Source organism: Microcaecilia unicolor, chromosome 3 (assembly GCF_901765095.1).
Source record: "Microcaecilia unicolor chromosome 3, aMicUni1.1, whole genome shotgun sequence".
Classification (NCBI taxonomy): domain Eukaryota; kingdom Metazoa; phylum Chordata; class Amphibia; order Gymnophiona; family Siphonopidae; genus Microcaecilia; species Microcaecilia unicolor.
Window position 1 is genome coordinate 202,238,787 of NC_044033.1, and position 16,712 is coordinate 202,255,498.

Consider the following 16,712-nt stretch of genomic DNA (forward strand, 5'->3'; position numbering starts at 1 on the left):
ATTGTATACTGTGGTTGTAAGTTGCCTAGATTTTGAGATAGGCAAATTGTAAATGTCCTTAAATAAGTATATGTTCCAGATAACCATTGTTTTTTTTGCTTTAAAAATATTTTTTTAAAGTCCCCCCCCCAAAAAAAAAATACAAGATCTACAATGCTAAACTGTGACATCTGTTTGTGTTTTAAATAGTTTTCTTAAAGTCTATAGAGATTTTAGCCTCAGGGAAAAGGTGTGTCGGCAGACTTGAGATGGAGATGGTGGATCAACTAGGAATGCGCAGTGTAATAAGTTTGGACATGTCTGCGTGTACGCTGTTAACTAATTACTCAGATCAATGGGACATGCAGTGGAAGTTTTTCAGTGTGTCAGACAAAAGTATGGGGAGAAAAGCTTTCATCAAGGCATTTTATGTTTTTTATTTACAACTTTTTCTAGGCCATGTACATATGCAAAATTCAACGTGCTCTTGAAATAATATATGATACATAGAGTAATATCACATCACATAACCAAACCAAGATTTTTTACGTTCTTATGCAAAGTCAAATTGATTTCACTTCTCAGGATCAGTGGAAGTTTCCTCCTCCAACACTCCAATCGGAATATCTGGATCTCTCAGAAGGGCTTGCTGTAGCATGGAAGTTACGTGACGAATTGGTGCACTAAATAGAATTAAAGGGCGAGAGGGCAGTGACCCCAGCAAGCTCTTCTGAGAGATTCCGATTGGAGTGTTGGAGGTCGGAGGCATTTTCGGTGCTCAAGCCACAGTGATGGAGGAAACTGCCACTGATCCTGAGAAGTGAAATCAATCTGGCGGTGATTCTGACTTTGGCACGCCCTGAAAACCCAAGGTTACCGCGGGAGTGTTCCCAGTGATAATTGGCAGTTGGCATGTGGGTAACGTGTGAGCCCTTATTGCTAAGTCACTGGGTGGCATTAAGGGCTCAGGCTGTAAATAGATGCAAAGTGGTTTTATTTTTGCCACACGTCCATTTCCCGACCCAAACTCACCCCTTTTTTCCAGATGCATTGGAGAAATGGTCCAGCGTACGTCCAATACATGAGCCCACAGTACCAGAGGCCACTTTTTTGTGCATCTTTGTATAAGAGTCCCCTTATTTGCACAATATTTGAGGGACTCTTGAGTATGTTGAAAGTATACTGATTGTAATTTGTGATTTCTATTTTATTTTATATTGTGATCTGCCTTGATTGCTTGATTGTTGTGTGCTGATTGTAATTCTAGCGGTTTTACACTATTGATGTTGTGCTCTGCCTTTAGCCTTTTTATGTTAAGCGGAATAAAAATGCTCAGATTAGATTTGAATACTGTCAGGTGTGCATAAGGTGCTGTGTTTAGCTGGAAACATTTACACCTAAAGAAGGCAAAACAGGAGTAGAGGATGACTCGGTGACCAATCCACCAAAATTAGAAGACCCGGCACAGTCCGCGTTTCAGCGGACGCAGCCGCCTGCCTCAGGGGTCACTATACACAACTTAGAGTAATGGCTGGTGCGCAAACAAAAGCCAATACAAGCAGCAGCCTTCAAACAGGGGCGTAGCCAGACCTCACGGTGGGAGGGGGTCAATTTTGGACTGCCCCCCTGCCACTGCTACAGACCTGTCAAGTCTCCCGCATTCAGCGGGAGATCTCCCACACTCCCGCCAAAGCAGGAAAGTCTCCTGCTGAGACACGGCGTCGGCAGCTCCCCCTTCCACCCGGTATTAATTTCCTGGCCACTGCTGCTTCCCCTCTTCAGCGACTGTGACAAAAAAAAAAACATTAAAAAAGCAAGCGCGGGGCCGCAGCAGCCTTCAAGCATGGGCTGTCAGCTCTACAGCTGCTCCTCTCTTCTCTCTCTGCCCCCAGAGGAGCAGGAAGTTGACAAACATCGACTTCCTGCTCTGCTCCGGGGACAGAGAGAGGAGAGAGGAGCGGCTGCAGCGCCGACAGCCCATGCTTGAAGGCTCCTGCGGCCCCGTGCTTGCTTTTTTAATTTTTTTGTTTGTTAGCTCTTTTTCTTTTCTTTTTTTTTGTCACGTCCGCTGCTGCTCAACAGGAGAAGCAGCAGTGGCCAGGAAATGATTGTCGGGTGGAAGGGGGAGCGAGAGGCAGGTAGAATGGAGAGAGTGGAAAGATGGGGAGAGAAGGAGGGGACATGGAGAAGGGCTGAAGAAAGAGAGAAAGGGGGATCCTGGCTGAGAGCAGAAAGAGGGAAGACACTGGAAGGAAGGGTAGGGAGAGAAACAGGAGAGACATTGAAGGATGGGGAGAGAGAGGGGGGACATGATGAATGGAAAAGGGTAGAGAGAGACACTGGATGGAAGGATGGGGAGAGAGAGGGAAAACAGATGGAAGGATAGGGAGAGAAAGAGGGGAGATGGATGAAAGGGGAGAGACTGAACAGACACTAGATGGAAGGATCAGGATAGATGGCTGGAAAGATGGGGAGAGAAGGAGGGGACATGGAGAAAGGCTGAAGAAAGAGAGAAAGGGGGGATCCTGGCTGAGAGCAGAAAGAGGGAAGACACTGGAAGGAAGGGTAGGGAGAGAAACAGGAGAGAGAGGGGGGACATGATGAATGGAAAAGGGTAGAGAGAGACACTGGATGGAAGGATGGGGAGAGAGAGGGAAACAGATGGAAGGATAGGGAGAGAAAGGGGAGAGACTGAACAGACAAGGGTAGAGAGACACTAGATGGAAGGATCAGGATAGATAGGTGGAAAGATGGGGAGAGAAAGGGTAGGGAGAAAAGGAGACGCTGGATGGAAGGATGCAGAAAGAAAGAAAGAGGGGAGATACTAGGATGGGGAGAGAAAGAGGGGAGCTGCTGGATGGAATGGGGGAGAGGACAGAGTAGTGAAAGACTGGAGAATAAGAGGAAGGGGCATGTGGAGAGCATGCGTGAGGAAAAGATGAAAAGCCATAGGTAGATGAAGGAAAAAGAAGGAAATTAAAGAATGGATAGTAAGAATGAATTAAAACTGGACAGAGAGAGAGGCAGAAAAATATTGAAGAAAACAGGAGAGAAAAATGATGAATGGCAGGAAACCCTGACAAGAGAAAGATAAAGGAAAGCAGAATCAAGAGACTGGTGTCTTACTTCTGTTGAGGGTGAGCCCTTAGGTTCCCTGAGGCCCGCAAGACCTCAGAGGACAGCCGTGCACCCTGAATCTTCACCCGCAGCGACCGCCGTTCACCGAGGGTTGAGCCCCCAGCTGCAGGCGGCCAGCAGGACTGCTGGAACCGCGGGGTGACGACTGGCCTGGCTGGTAGTCAGCAACACAGTCTCTGAAGGGCAGCTAGCAAGGGCGGCTAGCACTGAAGAAGGACACAATCTCTGAAGACAGCCAGCAAGGACGGCTAGCACTGAAGAAGGACACAGTCTCTGAAGGCAGCTAGCAAGGACGGCTAGCACTGAAAAAGGACACAGTCTCTGAAGGCAGCTAGCAAGGACGGCTAGCACTGAAGAAGGACACAGTCTCTGAAGGCAGCTAGCAAGGACGGCTAGCACTGAAGAAGGACACAGTCTCTGAAGGCAGCTAGCAAGGACGGCTAGCACTGAAAAAGGACACAGTCTCTGAAGGCAGCTAGCAAGGACGGCTAGCACTCACGGTGGACACAGTCTTTTCAGTGCCGGCGCACCAATCCGGTGTGAGGAGGCGGAGCTTCCGCGCCGGCCTCAGTCCGACCCATGGCAGCGTCGGCTTCCTCGGAGGTCTGCCTCCGCCACCCGGGACGCTGCGAGGCCCGATAACCATCGCTCCCCCCAACGGGAGCACAGGTAGGGGCGTGGAACACGACAACTGGGAGCAACATAATAAGAAAAAGTGAATGGCCAGACAACAAAGTTAAAGAAAATAATTTTATGTTTAATAAATGCAAATAAAACAAAATAGAAAATAAGGTGATACCTTCACTGATTTTAAAACATTTTTGATTAGCTTTCAGAGATCAACCCTTCCTTCCTCAGGTTAGGAGAAGATACCATAACAGCATTATACTGACCTGTGGCAGAAGGTTTTGTCCTCCGAAAGCTAATTGAAAATGGTATTAGGCTATTAAATAAAATATTTTCTGAAATGGCTGCAGGTTTGAGGTGTGCCAGGGGGCGGAGCCAATGCAAAGTGGGGCGGGGCTGGGCGTGTACTAAAATCTCCCTCTCAAAAATTGGGACCCCTTGGCAGCTCTGCTGCTGCAGCAAATACCTTGGCTGGCGGGGGTCCCTAACTCCTGCCAGCTGAAGCTTTCTCTAGCACCGGTCTCCGGTGCCACCGCATTGCCTGCCCTGCTTTCTGTTCCCCCTCACGTCCTGTATGCTCCTTTGAGGGGTCCTGGGCCCCACGTAGCTATGCCACTGAGGACAATTCACAGTTCAGCATTATGCTGGCTTAATGCTGACCTGTAAACTGAGGCAGGCGTCTGCGTCTGCCGAAGCATGGGTCTTCTCATTTTGATGTTCGAATAAATCTGCTTTGAACTACATCTCCCCGGTGGATTGGCATTGTGTCATCCTGTACTCCCATTTTGGTGTCTTCGTAAAGGCGTCTTTCTGCTTCCGCTACAAGCATTTACACCTGCCGTAGAACACGCAGAAGTGTTCACCCCTAAATTTAGGCACATCAGTGACTTGTGCTAGTGTTCAATAAGGATCTGGCACATTAATTTGCTGTTCTAGAATAGCACTCAAGATTTTTACCAGCCGATTTTCAGCGCTTTTTAAGTGGTTAGGAAATTTCATTTTGCCGCACGGCCATTTTCAGCCCCCCCCCCCCCCCCCCTCAACGACCTTTTTTGCAGGTGCGCTGAAAAATGGAGCTGTGCATGTCCAATACGTGTGTCTACAGAAGCGCACAGGCCACTTTTTGGCACAGCTTAGTAAAAGGACCTCTTAGCTGATTTTCAGATAAGTAACTTTTTTAGTGACTGTGACATCGTATTGGACTCTTGCTACCCCTTGTCCTTATCCCTTAGTTGTCCTGCTTGTCTGTCTTGATTAGATATTAAGCTCTGTTGAGCAGGGACTGTCTCTTCATGTCCAGGATACAGCGCTGCGTACGTCTAGTAACAATATAGAAATCACAAGTAGTAGTAGTAGTCGTCTTTGGGATTCTGCACAGAATGTTGTTACTCTTTGGTATTCTGGAATCTTGCTACTCTTCGGGATTCTGCATGGAATGTTGCTGCTCTTCGAGATTCTGCATGGAATGTTGCTGCTCTTCGAGATTCTGCATGGTATCTTGCTACCCTTTGTCCTTATCCCTTACTTGTCCTGTTTGTCTGTCCTAATTAGATTGTAAGTTCTGTCAAGCAGGGACTGACTTGTCATATCCAGTGTACAGCGCTGTGTACGTCTAGTAGCACTAGCCTTTGGGATTCTGGAATCTTGCTACTCTTTAGCCTTATCCCTTATTTGTCCTGTTTGTCTGTCCTAATTAGATTGTAAGCTTTGTCGAGCAGGGACTGTCTCTTCATGTCCAGTGTACAGCGCTGCCTACGTCTAGTAGCACTATAGAAATGATAAGTAGTAGTGGTAGTAGTAGTTTTGGGATTCTGGAATCTTGCTATTCTTTGTCCTTATCCCTTATTCATCCTGTTTGTCTGGCTTGATTAGATTGTAAGCTCTGTCAAGCAGGGACTGTCTCTTACATGTTCAGTGTTCAGCACTGCGAACGTCTAGTAGCGCTATAGAAATAAGTAATAGTAGTAGAACTTGAAGACAGATTGCAGAATGATGTTGCAAATTGACAGAAAGTGGGGACGCCCAACTTCCCAAAATGTAAGATTTGTTGGTCTGACTGTGAACAGTTATTTCTTATGGATCTTGATCTTTGTATTCTGAACGAGGTCCTCTGAAGAGGAAGTGAGCACAGGGGGAATTTTAAGTGTTTTGGTCATCTCTGTGTATCCCCTGCCAAAAGAGGGCTATGTGTGATGTAGGGGAAAGAAGAAGGAAACCACAGTTCCACAGTCCCCCCCCCCCCCCCCCCCCCGTGCACATGACAGAGTAGCAGCAAACCTGTGAGAATGCAGTGAACTGTAAAAGTTGTGAAAGTCTCACTTGCATTTCTTAGTTTCTTTAGGAAAAACAAGTCTTTGGGGGTTAAATAACCAAAAATCATTACCATTTTCAAGGCAGAAATGGAGGCGTTTGATCTTTGCTCTTAGTTCTTCAACACTGCAACCTCCCTCATTGATGCAAGAGATGGGAGTGTCACAGCCATTAGATATACATGGGTAGCTTTCCATACCGCCCCCACCCACATAAGCCTTCATGACATGCAGCTGACTTTTACAACGTCTAACTAGGATATCCCAGTTGACCACAAGGGCAGCCAAGGTTTGCTAGAGATTGTTGGCATTGCGAAGACCTGCAAAAGTCTACTGCTGCACTGTTGAAAATAATGCAATCCCCCCCCCCCCCCACCATCTTTTCTGGGCCAGGGCAGTAGTTAACCCAGGTAGTGTCCTTGGAAGTGTTAAGGTTATTGGCTTAGATTTTGGGAAGATATACACAGGATCAGGGCTGGTGTTAGACATTCAGGGGCCCAGGGCAGGAATTGAGGAGGGGACCACAAAGTTGGTCTTCAGACTGTGCCTTCTTCAGCTTGAGGCAGGTTTGATGGCCCCGGGCAAATGGATAAAGACCATCAAGCCCAACTAATCTCTTCTGCCTCCTCTTCCAGGTTACATAGTAACATGTAGTAACATAGTAAGTGACGGCAGAAAAAGACCTGTACAGTCCATCCAGTCTGCCCAACAAGATAAACTCATATGTGCTACTTTATGTGTATACCTGACCTTGATTTGTATCTCCCATTTTCAGGGCACAGACTGTAGAAATCTGCCCAGTACTAGCCCCACTTCCCAACCACCAGCGCTGCCACCCATTCTTGGCTAAGCTTCTGACGATCCATGAAGAAATCTTTGTTTTTTAGCATCTGTCAGTGCTGCTTTCCCCGTATTTTGCTCCTCACCTTTGGTATTCCCGTCATACTTAGAAGCCTCTGTGCTCCTGAATTTTGGGATGACAGAGAATAAGGACCATGAAGCCCTGCTAATCTCGCTGCCTCCTCTTCCAGTTGGCATTCCCTTCCCATCTAGGGATCCTCTGTGCTCCTCCCGGGTCTTCTTGAGTTGCATTACGGTTCTTACCGCCTCCCCCAGGAGGCTTTTCCGTGCATCCACTGCCATTCCCATGAAGACATATTTTGTCATGTTTATCCTGGGTTTGCCCAGTTTGAGTATTGACATAATACAAATAAAAAGGCTAAGAGAAATGTAAGCATTGATGGAATGACTTGGGATTTTCTAGCTAGTGCATTACAGGAAGTAAAAATGCAACCAGTCTAATTATAACCTGTTATGACTTTTTGTTCTGTCTGTGAGTATTCAAATAAAAAAAGAATGAAACAAACAGAAAGAGAATATTGATTTCCTGAACTGTGTCCAAGGTGGTAAAGTAAGACAACCCTGAGCACAAGCCATGAATAGCCAAAATAAGAGCCAGTCTGCACACACCAGGGGCGAAAGGACATATCCATGCCAATCCACTGGACTATCTCTTTAGCTACTGGAACAGTTCAGATTTTCTGATGTGACTGTGATCTCAGGGAACACAAAGAGGGGCATTTTCGAAAGGGACGTCCAAGTTTTGATTTGGACATCCTCGCAAAACGTCCAGATCCACGGGTGGGGAAACCCGTATATTCAAAACAAGATGGACATCCATCTTTCATTTCGAAAATACCGTCAGGGACGTCCAAATCCTTAAATTTGGTCGTCCGTAGACATGGATGTTTCTGATTTTCGAAACCAAAGACGTCCATCTCAGAAACGACCAAATGCAAGCCATTTGGTCATGGGAGGAGCCAGCATTTGTAGTGCACTGGTCCCCTTGACATGCCAAGACACCAACCGGGCACCCTAGGGGGCACTGCAGTGGACTTCATAAATTGCTCCCAGGGACATAGCTCCCTTACCTTGTGTGCTGAGCCACCCAAAACCCACTACCCCCAACTGTACACCACTACCATAGCACTTACGGGTGAAGGGGGCACCTATATGTGGGTACAGTAGGTTTCTGGTGGGTTTTGGAGAGCTCACTGTTTCCTCCACAAATGTAACAGGTGGGGGGGATGGGGCTGAGTCCGAGTCTGCCCGTCTGAAGTGCACTGCACCCACTAAAACTGCTCCAGGGACCTGCACACTGCTGTCACAGACCTGAGTATGACATCTGAGGGTGGGAGGGGGTTAGTGACCACTGGTGGAGTAATGGGAGGTCATCCCTGATTCTCTCTGGTGGTTATCTGGTCATTTCAGGCACCTTTTTGTGCCTTCGTCGTAAGAAAAACAGGTCTGGGTGAAAACAACCAAGTGCTCATCAGGGACGTCCAAGTGTTAGGCATGCCCAAGTCCCGCATTTGCTATGCCTCCAATACACCCCCTTGAACTTTGGCCGTCCCTGCGACGGAGTGCAGTTGGGGACGTCCAAAATCGGCTTTCGATTATACCGATTTGGACGTTTCTGTGAGGACGTCCATCTTCCAATTTGTGTCGAAAGATGGGCATCCTTCTCTTTCGAAAATGAGCCCGATAGCAATTCAGACTGCAGTGTTTGACCCAACTTGCTGTAGATGAGCAAGGAGATCAGAAAAGAGGTTCTGGCTGGGATATTCACAACTTTCATCTGTTGCTTGTACCCCTCCACCTCCAGCACGTGAATGCAAGATAATTGATATGGAAAATCCAAAGCAGGTGAAAAGTATTACAATCCAAGATGGCCGACTCAAAAATCATGATCAAAAGTGAGCCAGGAGAGCCTAAATAAGGCTGGAAAATTTATATGCTGGTCCAAACGAAAACATTAGACAGATCATGATCAGTAACTGTAGCTTCAGGTCATCAGGGATGGGTAAGCCCTTTCAGGTTTTGCCCTGTTGCATCTGTGGACTTGCAATTTCAGTGTCTAGAAAACAGAGACTTACAAGACCCATAGATGCAATGGGAGTAAACTAGAAGTGGCTCGGCCTACCCCTCATGACCTGGAGCCACTGGCAACCTTACTTATGAACCGAGTGCTTTTGCCTAATACCCATTCACTCTCCCTTTCTTTTTCAGGCCTTGAAATTTCTACAATAGAAGTTCCGCCATTGAAGCCTTCCAGAGCCGGTAAGAATCTGACAATTACCAAGGTCTTATCATATTTAGCTAGAAAACTCAAGAGCAAAAGGATCATAATGTGAGTCTGAATGGAAGTAGACCTAGCATTAGCATGACAAAATATAGTTTCAGAGATGGGATAATACCACCCTGGCATTATCCAGATAGCGTATGGGTGGTCTGATCCGGATAGCACTGGGATGGTCTGTGATCATTATCAGTGGCACGATCCGGATAGCACTGGGGTGGTCTGTGATCATTTTCAGTGGCACGATCCGGATAGCACTGGGGTGGTCTGTGATCATTTTCAGTGGTACTATCTGGATAATGCCACTGAAAATCGAAAGATATCCAGGTAGCAGCACGCAGTGGCTAAGTGGCCTTGAATACTGGGTCGGATGTTTAGTGTGGTTTGCTAAAGTTGAAATATAAAGAGTAATAAATCAAGTAAATATGGAGCTATGTAAGTGTCATTCCTTATAAGGCTCTGTATACTGGAAGGCACATCGTCTGTCTTTTCTAAATTCTCTTTTGAAGTTATTTGGCATGACCCGATTTTAATTATATGATCACCTTTAGAGTACTAAGAGATTTTTTTTCACTCCATGGTCAGTGGGCTATGACACGGTGGTAAGTCAGCTTACATAAGGAAGGCATTTTGGATTTGGCTCATGCCTTTTTCAGTAAGTGCAGGTTACCTTCAGATACTGTAGGTATTTCCCTGCCCCCCCCCCCCCCCAGGGCTTACAATCTAAGGGACCCTTTTACAGAGTGGCGGTCCCGCCCTGAGCGTGCACTATTTCCAGGGGAAAAAGAAAATCCCCTGAAATGGCTTGCGTGGCGATAACCCGGCAGTAATTTGGCATCGCCGCTTTAGAGTGGGAGACCTTATCACCACCTTGATGGCGGTAAGGGCTCCCTGCAGCATGGCCACGCGGTAAGAGTTCTCTCATCGCATGGCCATGTGTGCTGGGGGCTTTTTTACCCGCTGCGGTATAAAGGGCCCTGGCACGCAGGAAAAATGGCCCTTGCTGCTAGCACAGGGTTAAATGGCTTGACCACAATCACAAGAAGCCACAGAGGGATTTGAACTCTGGCTTCCCCATCAACCCATTAGGCCACTTCTCCATAACCCTTAGAAATAGTGAAAGGGCTCAACTGGCTTGTGACAACCATGCAAATGTTCACAATTCCACTCACAATTCCATCACCTTCCCCCAGTGTGTGTGCACGGACGTACTTTTCATCAGTTCTTCTCATTCTTATTAGAATGGATTATCAGCTTTTGCCTAACATGTCTGAGAATCGTCTGGCTTAAAAAATGGTGGCAGAGATAGGACATTAACTCAATTTCAGAGAGATTACGTAGGATCTGCCCTGACTCTTCCTTTCTCTTCCAGGAAAGGAAATTTCTACAGTAGAAGTTCCACCATTGAGACCTCCCAGGACTGGTAAGAAACTGACAATTACCAAGGTCTTTTATTCAGCTAGGATGTTCATGCATAGAAAAGGGGATGAGGGGGAGGTCACAATGTGAATCCAAAATGAGGTAACCGCTAGCTCTCTCTCTCTATATCAAGATATGTCATTCCCTACAACCTTCATATTTCTATTATGTGACTGCCTCCGAGCCCTGGATGATTCTTTTTCTAGAAGTTTTGTGTAACTACATAGTCAGTGGGCTAGCTGAGGGCTACTACATAGTGTGCAGTAAGCTTGGATAAGGTATTCAATAATCCCGGGTGGACTCCCAAACATATGAATGGTAATGGTAAACCATCTGGCCCCTTTACTTTCTCTTCCCTCCCTTGAAATCATATGAAACACTTTAGTGTGTGTGATATATACCTGTAAAATACAAACAACTGGTAGAGAGCCCTTCACATAAATAGATAGTATACACCCTTCCAAGTAAAAAGAGGAAAAAGACCTCAGCAGCAGTTCAATCACTCAAGCAATGAGCTAGAACTCACCTCACAGACTTCCACTTGGTGGTCAAAAATCCTCCTATTTATACATATTGAAAAGCTTTTCAATATACCTTCAAGACTTTATATTTTACACTGAAGGCTTTTTTATATAGTTACTGAAAATTACAAAATTTGCAAGGAGCGGGCAACTTATCTTAAACAGGCTCAATGGAGCAGCCCATTTTGCCACTCAAAGCTTCCTCAGGAGTAAATTCATGCCCGCTAAATTTAGACTGAAGGATCAGCTTTTACCTACCTCGGATGCTTTTTGTTCTGAGACTCAGTGGGTGTGGTGGGATTCGGCCACATGAACAGAGAGAGGAATGACATCTTTCTTTTCGTTTCCAGACCTAGCAGTTTCTCCAGTGGAAGCAACATCATTCAGGCCACCTAATATAGGTAAACAAATTCCTGATACCAATGCTCTGGGCCCTGGTTTGCTACGAGTAGTGTCGTCTTTGTCCACAGGTTGTGATCATCTGCAGAACTTCTGGTTTATTTCACCATTTTTGAATGGGCAGCAGAATGCTGCCCCCTGGGATACTCATGGCACGATTCAGAATCGCAGATGGATTAGTTTCCAAGGAGGAGCGAGATGAACAGCATAGTTAGAATATCATTCAGGAACTGTTTGGTCAGGGCAGGATAAAAGTATAGGAAAAGCAGGTAAGTACCTAGACCCAAACATTCAGGGAAATGCTGTCAGTGTGCTGTGGCGGCTAAGAAAGCAAATAGAATGGAAAACAAAAGTGAGGACATTATAATGCCTCTGTATCGGTCCATGGTGCAACCACACCTCGAATATTGTGTTGAATTCTGGTCGCCGCTCAAAAAAGATATAGTGGAATTAGAAAAGGTACAGAGAAGGGTGACAATGATAGAGGGGATAGGACGACTTCCCTATGAGGAAAGGCTGAAGCGTCTAGGGCTGTTCAGCTTGGAGATATGATAGAGGTCTATAAAATAATGAGTGGAGTGGAACGGATAGACGTGAATCGTTTGTTTACTCTTTCCAAAAATACTAGGGGGCATGCGCGGAAGCTACAAAGTAGGAGATTTAATACGAATCGGAGAACATTTTTCTTCACTCAACATGTAATTAAACTCTGGAATTCATTGCCAGAGAATGTGGTAAAGGTGGTTAGCCAGCTTCCTAAAGGAAAAGTCCATAGCCTATTATCAAAATGACTTGGGGAAAATCCACTGCTTATTTTTGGGATAAGCAGCATAAAATGTATTGAACTTTTAGGGGGGATCTTGCCAGGTATTTGTGACCTGGATTGGCCACTGTTGGAAACAGGATGCTGGGCTTAATGGGCTTTTGGTCTGTCCCCGTATGGCAACACTTATGTACTTATTCAGAGGTTCCAAAGTGTTGTGGCCAGGTGTGCTGGTAGAACTTTGTCCTGGTCTTGTCAGCGAGCAGGTGGGCAAAAGCTACCGCATGTAGAATTCCTTCAATCTACCTTTCCTGTCCCCCATCATATTGGAAGAATAGGTGGGCAGCACTTCTTACCCTCCTGCACAGGGAGGGGGGGCCCTGTCATTTCACGGTTTGTACTGCAGAGGAAAGGCAGAAGAGAAGGAGCAGGTGGAGGGGAGGGGAGCGATCTTACCTGGCCACTTTACTTTATGATGGTGGGGTCCAATATGCTTGTTGCTTAGGGCTGCTTTCTCATATTCCCTTCTGCTTCTTCTTACAGGGCTGAACCTGTCGTGTACAGCAGTGGAAACAGCCTTCAGAGCTCCAGCAGCATGTGAGTGTGAGCCGGAAAGTCAGGGAACATAGACATAGTGGATGACGGCAGAAGAAGACTGAAATGACCCAAATAGTCTGCCCAGTTAGGTGATTAGGGTCATAACTGCTATTCCATTTGGTTGCAGATCTGTTGTGTCATCCGCAAAAAGACAAATTTCCTTCTAACCTTTCCATCATATTGTTGTGAGGGAAGGCGCGTATAAGATAAGGTTGCCAACTGGCTCCAGATTCGCCCAAGGGAATCAAGTCCTAGGGAATGCAGTCTTGCTTTTGGGGGGAGGGGGGGGAATTCAATTGGGTAAACCTAGGATTGTATCCCAAATACATTCCACCACTGGTCCACCGTATGGAGTAAGAGGAAAAGACAAGGCCGCCAACTGCATCCCAATTCACAGGTCAGGGTTGATCCAGTCCTGGATTTACCCCGTGGCATGCAGGTTTCCCATATCTTTGTTAAGACCTTGACCACTAACCTTGGCTTGAAAGACAGACAGGCCTCTCTTAAACCCTGAACTATCTAATACAGTTTTTTTTGTTATCTCTACGTAGCAACATAGTAAATGACAGCAGATAAAGACCTGCCCAATCAGTGGCGTATTTAAACAAGGTGTGTCAGTGGTGTATGTACCCCCTGTCAGACCCCCCCCCCCCCCCATGCCTTAAAATCCTGTCTGCTGCAGCCTTCACAGGGACTTCCTCCCTGAACTGTCCTGCCCCAGCCTATGAGTGCCGCAGACAGGATTTTAGGGGAGGGGGGACGCACCCCTCTGTAAAAATGTTCTGGCTAAACCCTTGTGCCCAATAAAATGGAACAAACTACTTTATTTTATTTTTTTTAATTTAGGTTTTTGCTCACACCTTTTTAATAGTAGCTCAAGGCGAGTTACATTCAGGTACACTGGGTATTTCCCTGTCCCTGAGGCGACTATTCTGCTTATTTTCGAAGGAGATGGCCTGCCATCTTCTGAACCCAGCCAAATCGGTATAATCGAAAGCCGATTTTGGCCGGCTCCAACTGCTTTCCGTCGCAGAGCCGGCCAAAGTTAAAGGGGGCGTTTCGACAGGGTACTGAAGGCGGGACGGGGGCGTGGTTACGAGATGGCCGGCTTCACTTGGTCCATTTATTTTTAGGACCAAGCCTCAAAAAGTGCCCCAATTGACCAGATGACCACCAGAGGGAATCACCTCCCCTTACTCCCCCAGTGGTCACCAACCCCCTCCCACCCCCCCCAAAAAAAATTAAAAATCATTTTTTTCCAGCCTCAAATGTCATACCCAGCTCCATGACAGCAGTATGCAGGTCCCTGGAGCAGTTTGTAGTGGGTGCAGTGCACTTCAGGCAAGTGGACCCAGGCCCATCCCCCCCCCTACCTGTTACACTTGTGGTGATAAATGGGAGCCCTCCAAACCCCCCCAAACCCACTGTACCCACATGTAGGTGCCCCCCCTTCATCCATAAGGGCTATGGTAGTGGTACACAGTTGTGGGGAGTGGGATTTGGGGGGGCTCAGCACACAAGGTAAGGGAGCTATGCACCTGGGAGCTATTTTTGAAGTCCACTGCAGTGACCCCTAGGGTGCCCGGTTGGTGTCCTGGCATGTGAGGGGGACCAGTGCACTACAAATGCTGGCTCCTCCCATGACCAAATGGCTTGGATTTGGCCAGGCTTGAGATGGCCGGCATTAATTTCCATTATTGCTGAAAACCAATGCCGGCCATCTCTAAAGCTGGCCCCAACCGTATTATTGAAACGAAAGATAGCCAGCTATCTTGTTTCAATAATACGGTCAAGACACCGCTTTACGGGGCCAGCCCCATTCGATTATGCCCCTCCATGTATACTTGACCCCATGTCTGCCATTTTTGAGACACAGAATGTAGAGGTCTGCCCAGCACTGGCATTACTTCCCAAATACTGAGGTTGCCACTGAAGCCCATACTAAGCTCTCTTTGCCCACTTATATAAAAGGCCCACAGCTTGAACGTTTGCCTATGATATTAAACAGAATCTGCCTCAGTGACACTCCACAACTCACCTTTCCCTCCTTAAACCGAATTCCAAGTTTATTCAGGACTTATATCCTGCCCATCAAAATAATATCTAGGCAGCTTATGATGAAGAGCAAGGTGAAAAAAAGACCAGAGCGACAGACTGTGAGGAAAGGGGGATGAAATACATTGTTTTATAGGATGGTGGGAAGGGGATTGTGTTGCCCCTCATATAAGGAACGTGGACTGAATTAGTCAAAGGCGTCTGCAAATAACAAGGTCTTAAGGTTCGTTTTAAATTGCTGCAGGGAAGACAAGAGACGAAGGTGGACGGGTAGTTTGTTCCAAAGCTCAGGTCCTTGGACTAAGAAAACAGAGTGCTGTGTTGGATCAAGCCTGATTTCTCTGTTGTCTATCCCTGCGCCAGCTTCTAATCCAGTCTACCCCCTTAGGACCCTCCGCAAGCTGCTGAATTTCACGAGCGCCCTCTGCAGGACACTGTCAAAAGCTTTGCTGAAATCTAAACGTAAACCACATCCAGCACATGCCCTAAATCTAATTCTGTAGTCACCCAATTAAATAAATAAAAAAATCACATTTACTTGACATGATCTGCATCTGGTAGTTTAGGGTGTCGGACAAGTAAATTCTAAATCCTAAATCCATTAGAGCCCCAGACAATGGGGGTCACAAGTAAATTCTCTGATGCCCCACCACCAGCGTGAAACACAGCAAAAGAGCCCTGTGATCACTGTATTGATAAATACAGAAGGCCCTGAGAAGATGGAGCTTAACTTTTGATGCTCTGGGATGTATCCTGTTTACTAATTTATTACGTGTCTTTCCAGCTCCACCCATGACTGGGGATCCGGTCCGGAAGGACAAAGACAAGAAACCCATGACTTGTCTTTATTTTCTGCTGCTGGTTTCTCTGCTGCTGTGGCTGGTCCTGGTCACGGTGGCTTTTCTGAAGTGTAAGTATGGTCAGTGGTTCTCCATGATGGGGAAGGAGGGGTAAAGGATGCCTTAGTGTGGCTGGCTCTTTGTTCATTTTGGGGAGATCTCAGGCGCCAACCCAAGGGTTCCACCCCGAGCGAAAAGAACAGCACTCTTAGCTCTGTTCTTTAGTGCCTTTCAGACTGGATTACTGCAAGTCTTCCAGCTTCCTCCTTAAAAAGACTTCAGTCTGTGCAAAATACCACAGTACACTTACTGTTTCATGTGTCACCCCCTCCCCTCTTTAAGCATCATCACCGGCTTCAACACAAGATACTCACAATGGTTCACAAAATTCTCCATTTATGCCTTACACCCCATCTCGCTCACCTGAATCGACCCGTCACTCTGCATTCTTTGCCTCTTGAAGTCCACTTGTAAATTCAGAGCCCTCGTGAAGGTCTATCTTTTTACCCAAGCATTCCCCTCTGATACCCAGGCCCTGATGGACTAGTAGGTTCTTCTCTCCTGTCCTAGAACTGTTTTTGGTGCTCTGATTTTCTTACCGTTTTTCTAGTTCCTTTCAGAGTAGCTTTAATTTTCCCTGAAAGACGGTTTATCAGGTTTTAATTAAACATGAACATTTCTGCCATAGTCTGATAGCTCAGAGCCATTGTGGAAAAAGAGAGGACAAGTTTTTCGAAGACAGAGTAAAGCACAGAATCAGAACAATCTACTTGACACATTTTACATCAGGCAAGCTTAATAAGTGTCTGTCTGTCTCTCTGCGTATGACATAAGTGCAAAATATATTAATTTTGGGATAATATTTGTCACTTATGTTATATCTCTTACTCTACAAAGAATATATTTTTACATTTTAATATAAACACA

At 46.3% G+C, this 16,712-nt stretch overlaps 1 protein-coding gene across 1 annotated transcript in view; it reads left to right on the plus strand.

Annotated features, from left to right (window-relative positions):
- The window catches only part of CLEC4G (C-type lectin domain family 4 member G), a 43,011-nt gene that overhangs the window by 9,794 nt on the left and 16,505 nt on the right, over positions 1 to 16,712 (plus strand). The window contains exons 3-7 of the mRNA XM_030197158.1: positions 9,123 to 9,173; positions 10,565 to 10,615; positions 11,483 to 11,533; positions 12,838 to 12,891; positions 15,731 to 15,856. Coding sequence (XP_030053018.1) covers positions 9,123 to 9,173; positions 10,565 to 10,615; positions 11,483 to 11,533; positions 12,838 to 12,891; positions 15,731 to 15,856 — 333 coding nt within the window. The remainder of the gene's footprint in view (positions 1 to 9,122; positions 9,174 to 10,564; positions 10,616 to 11,482; positions 11,534 to 12,837; positions 12,892 to 15,730; positions 15,857 to 16,712) is intronic.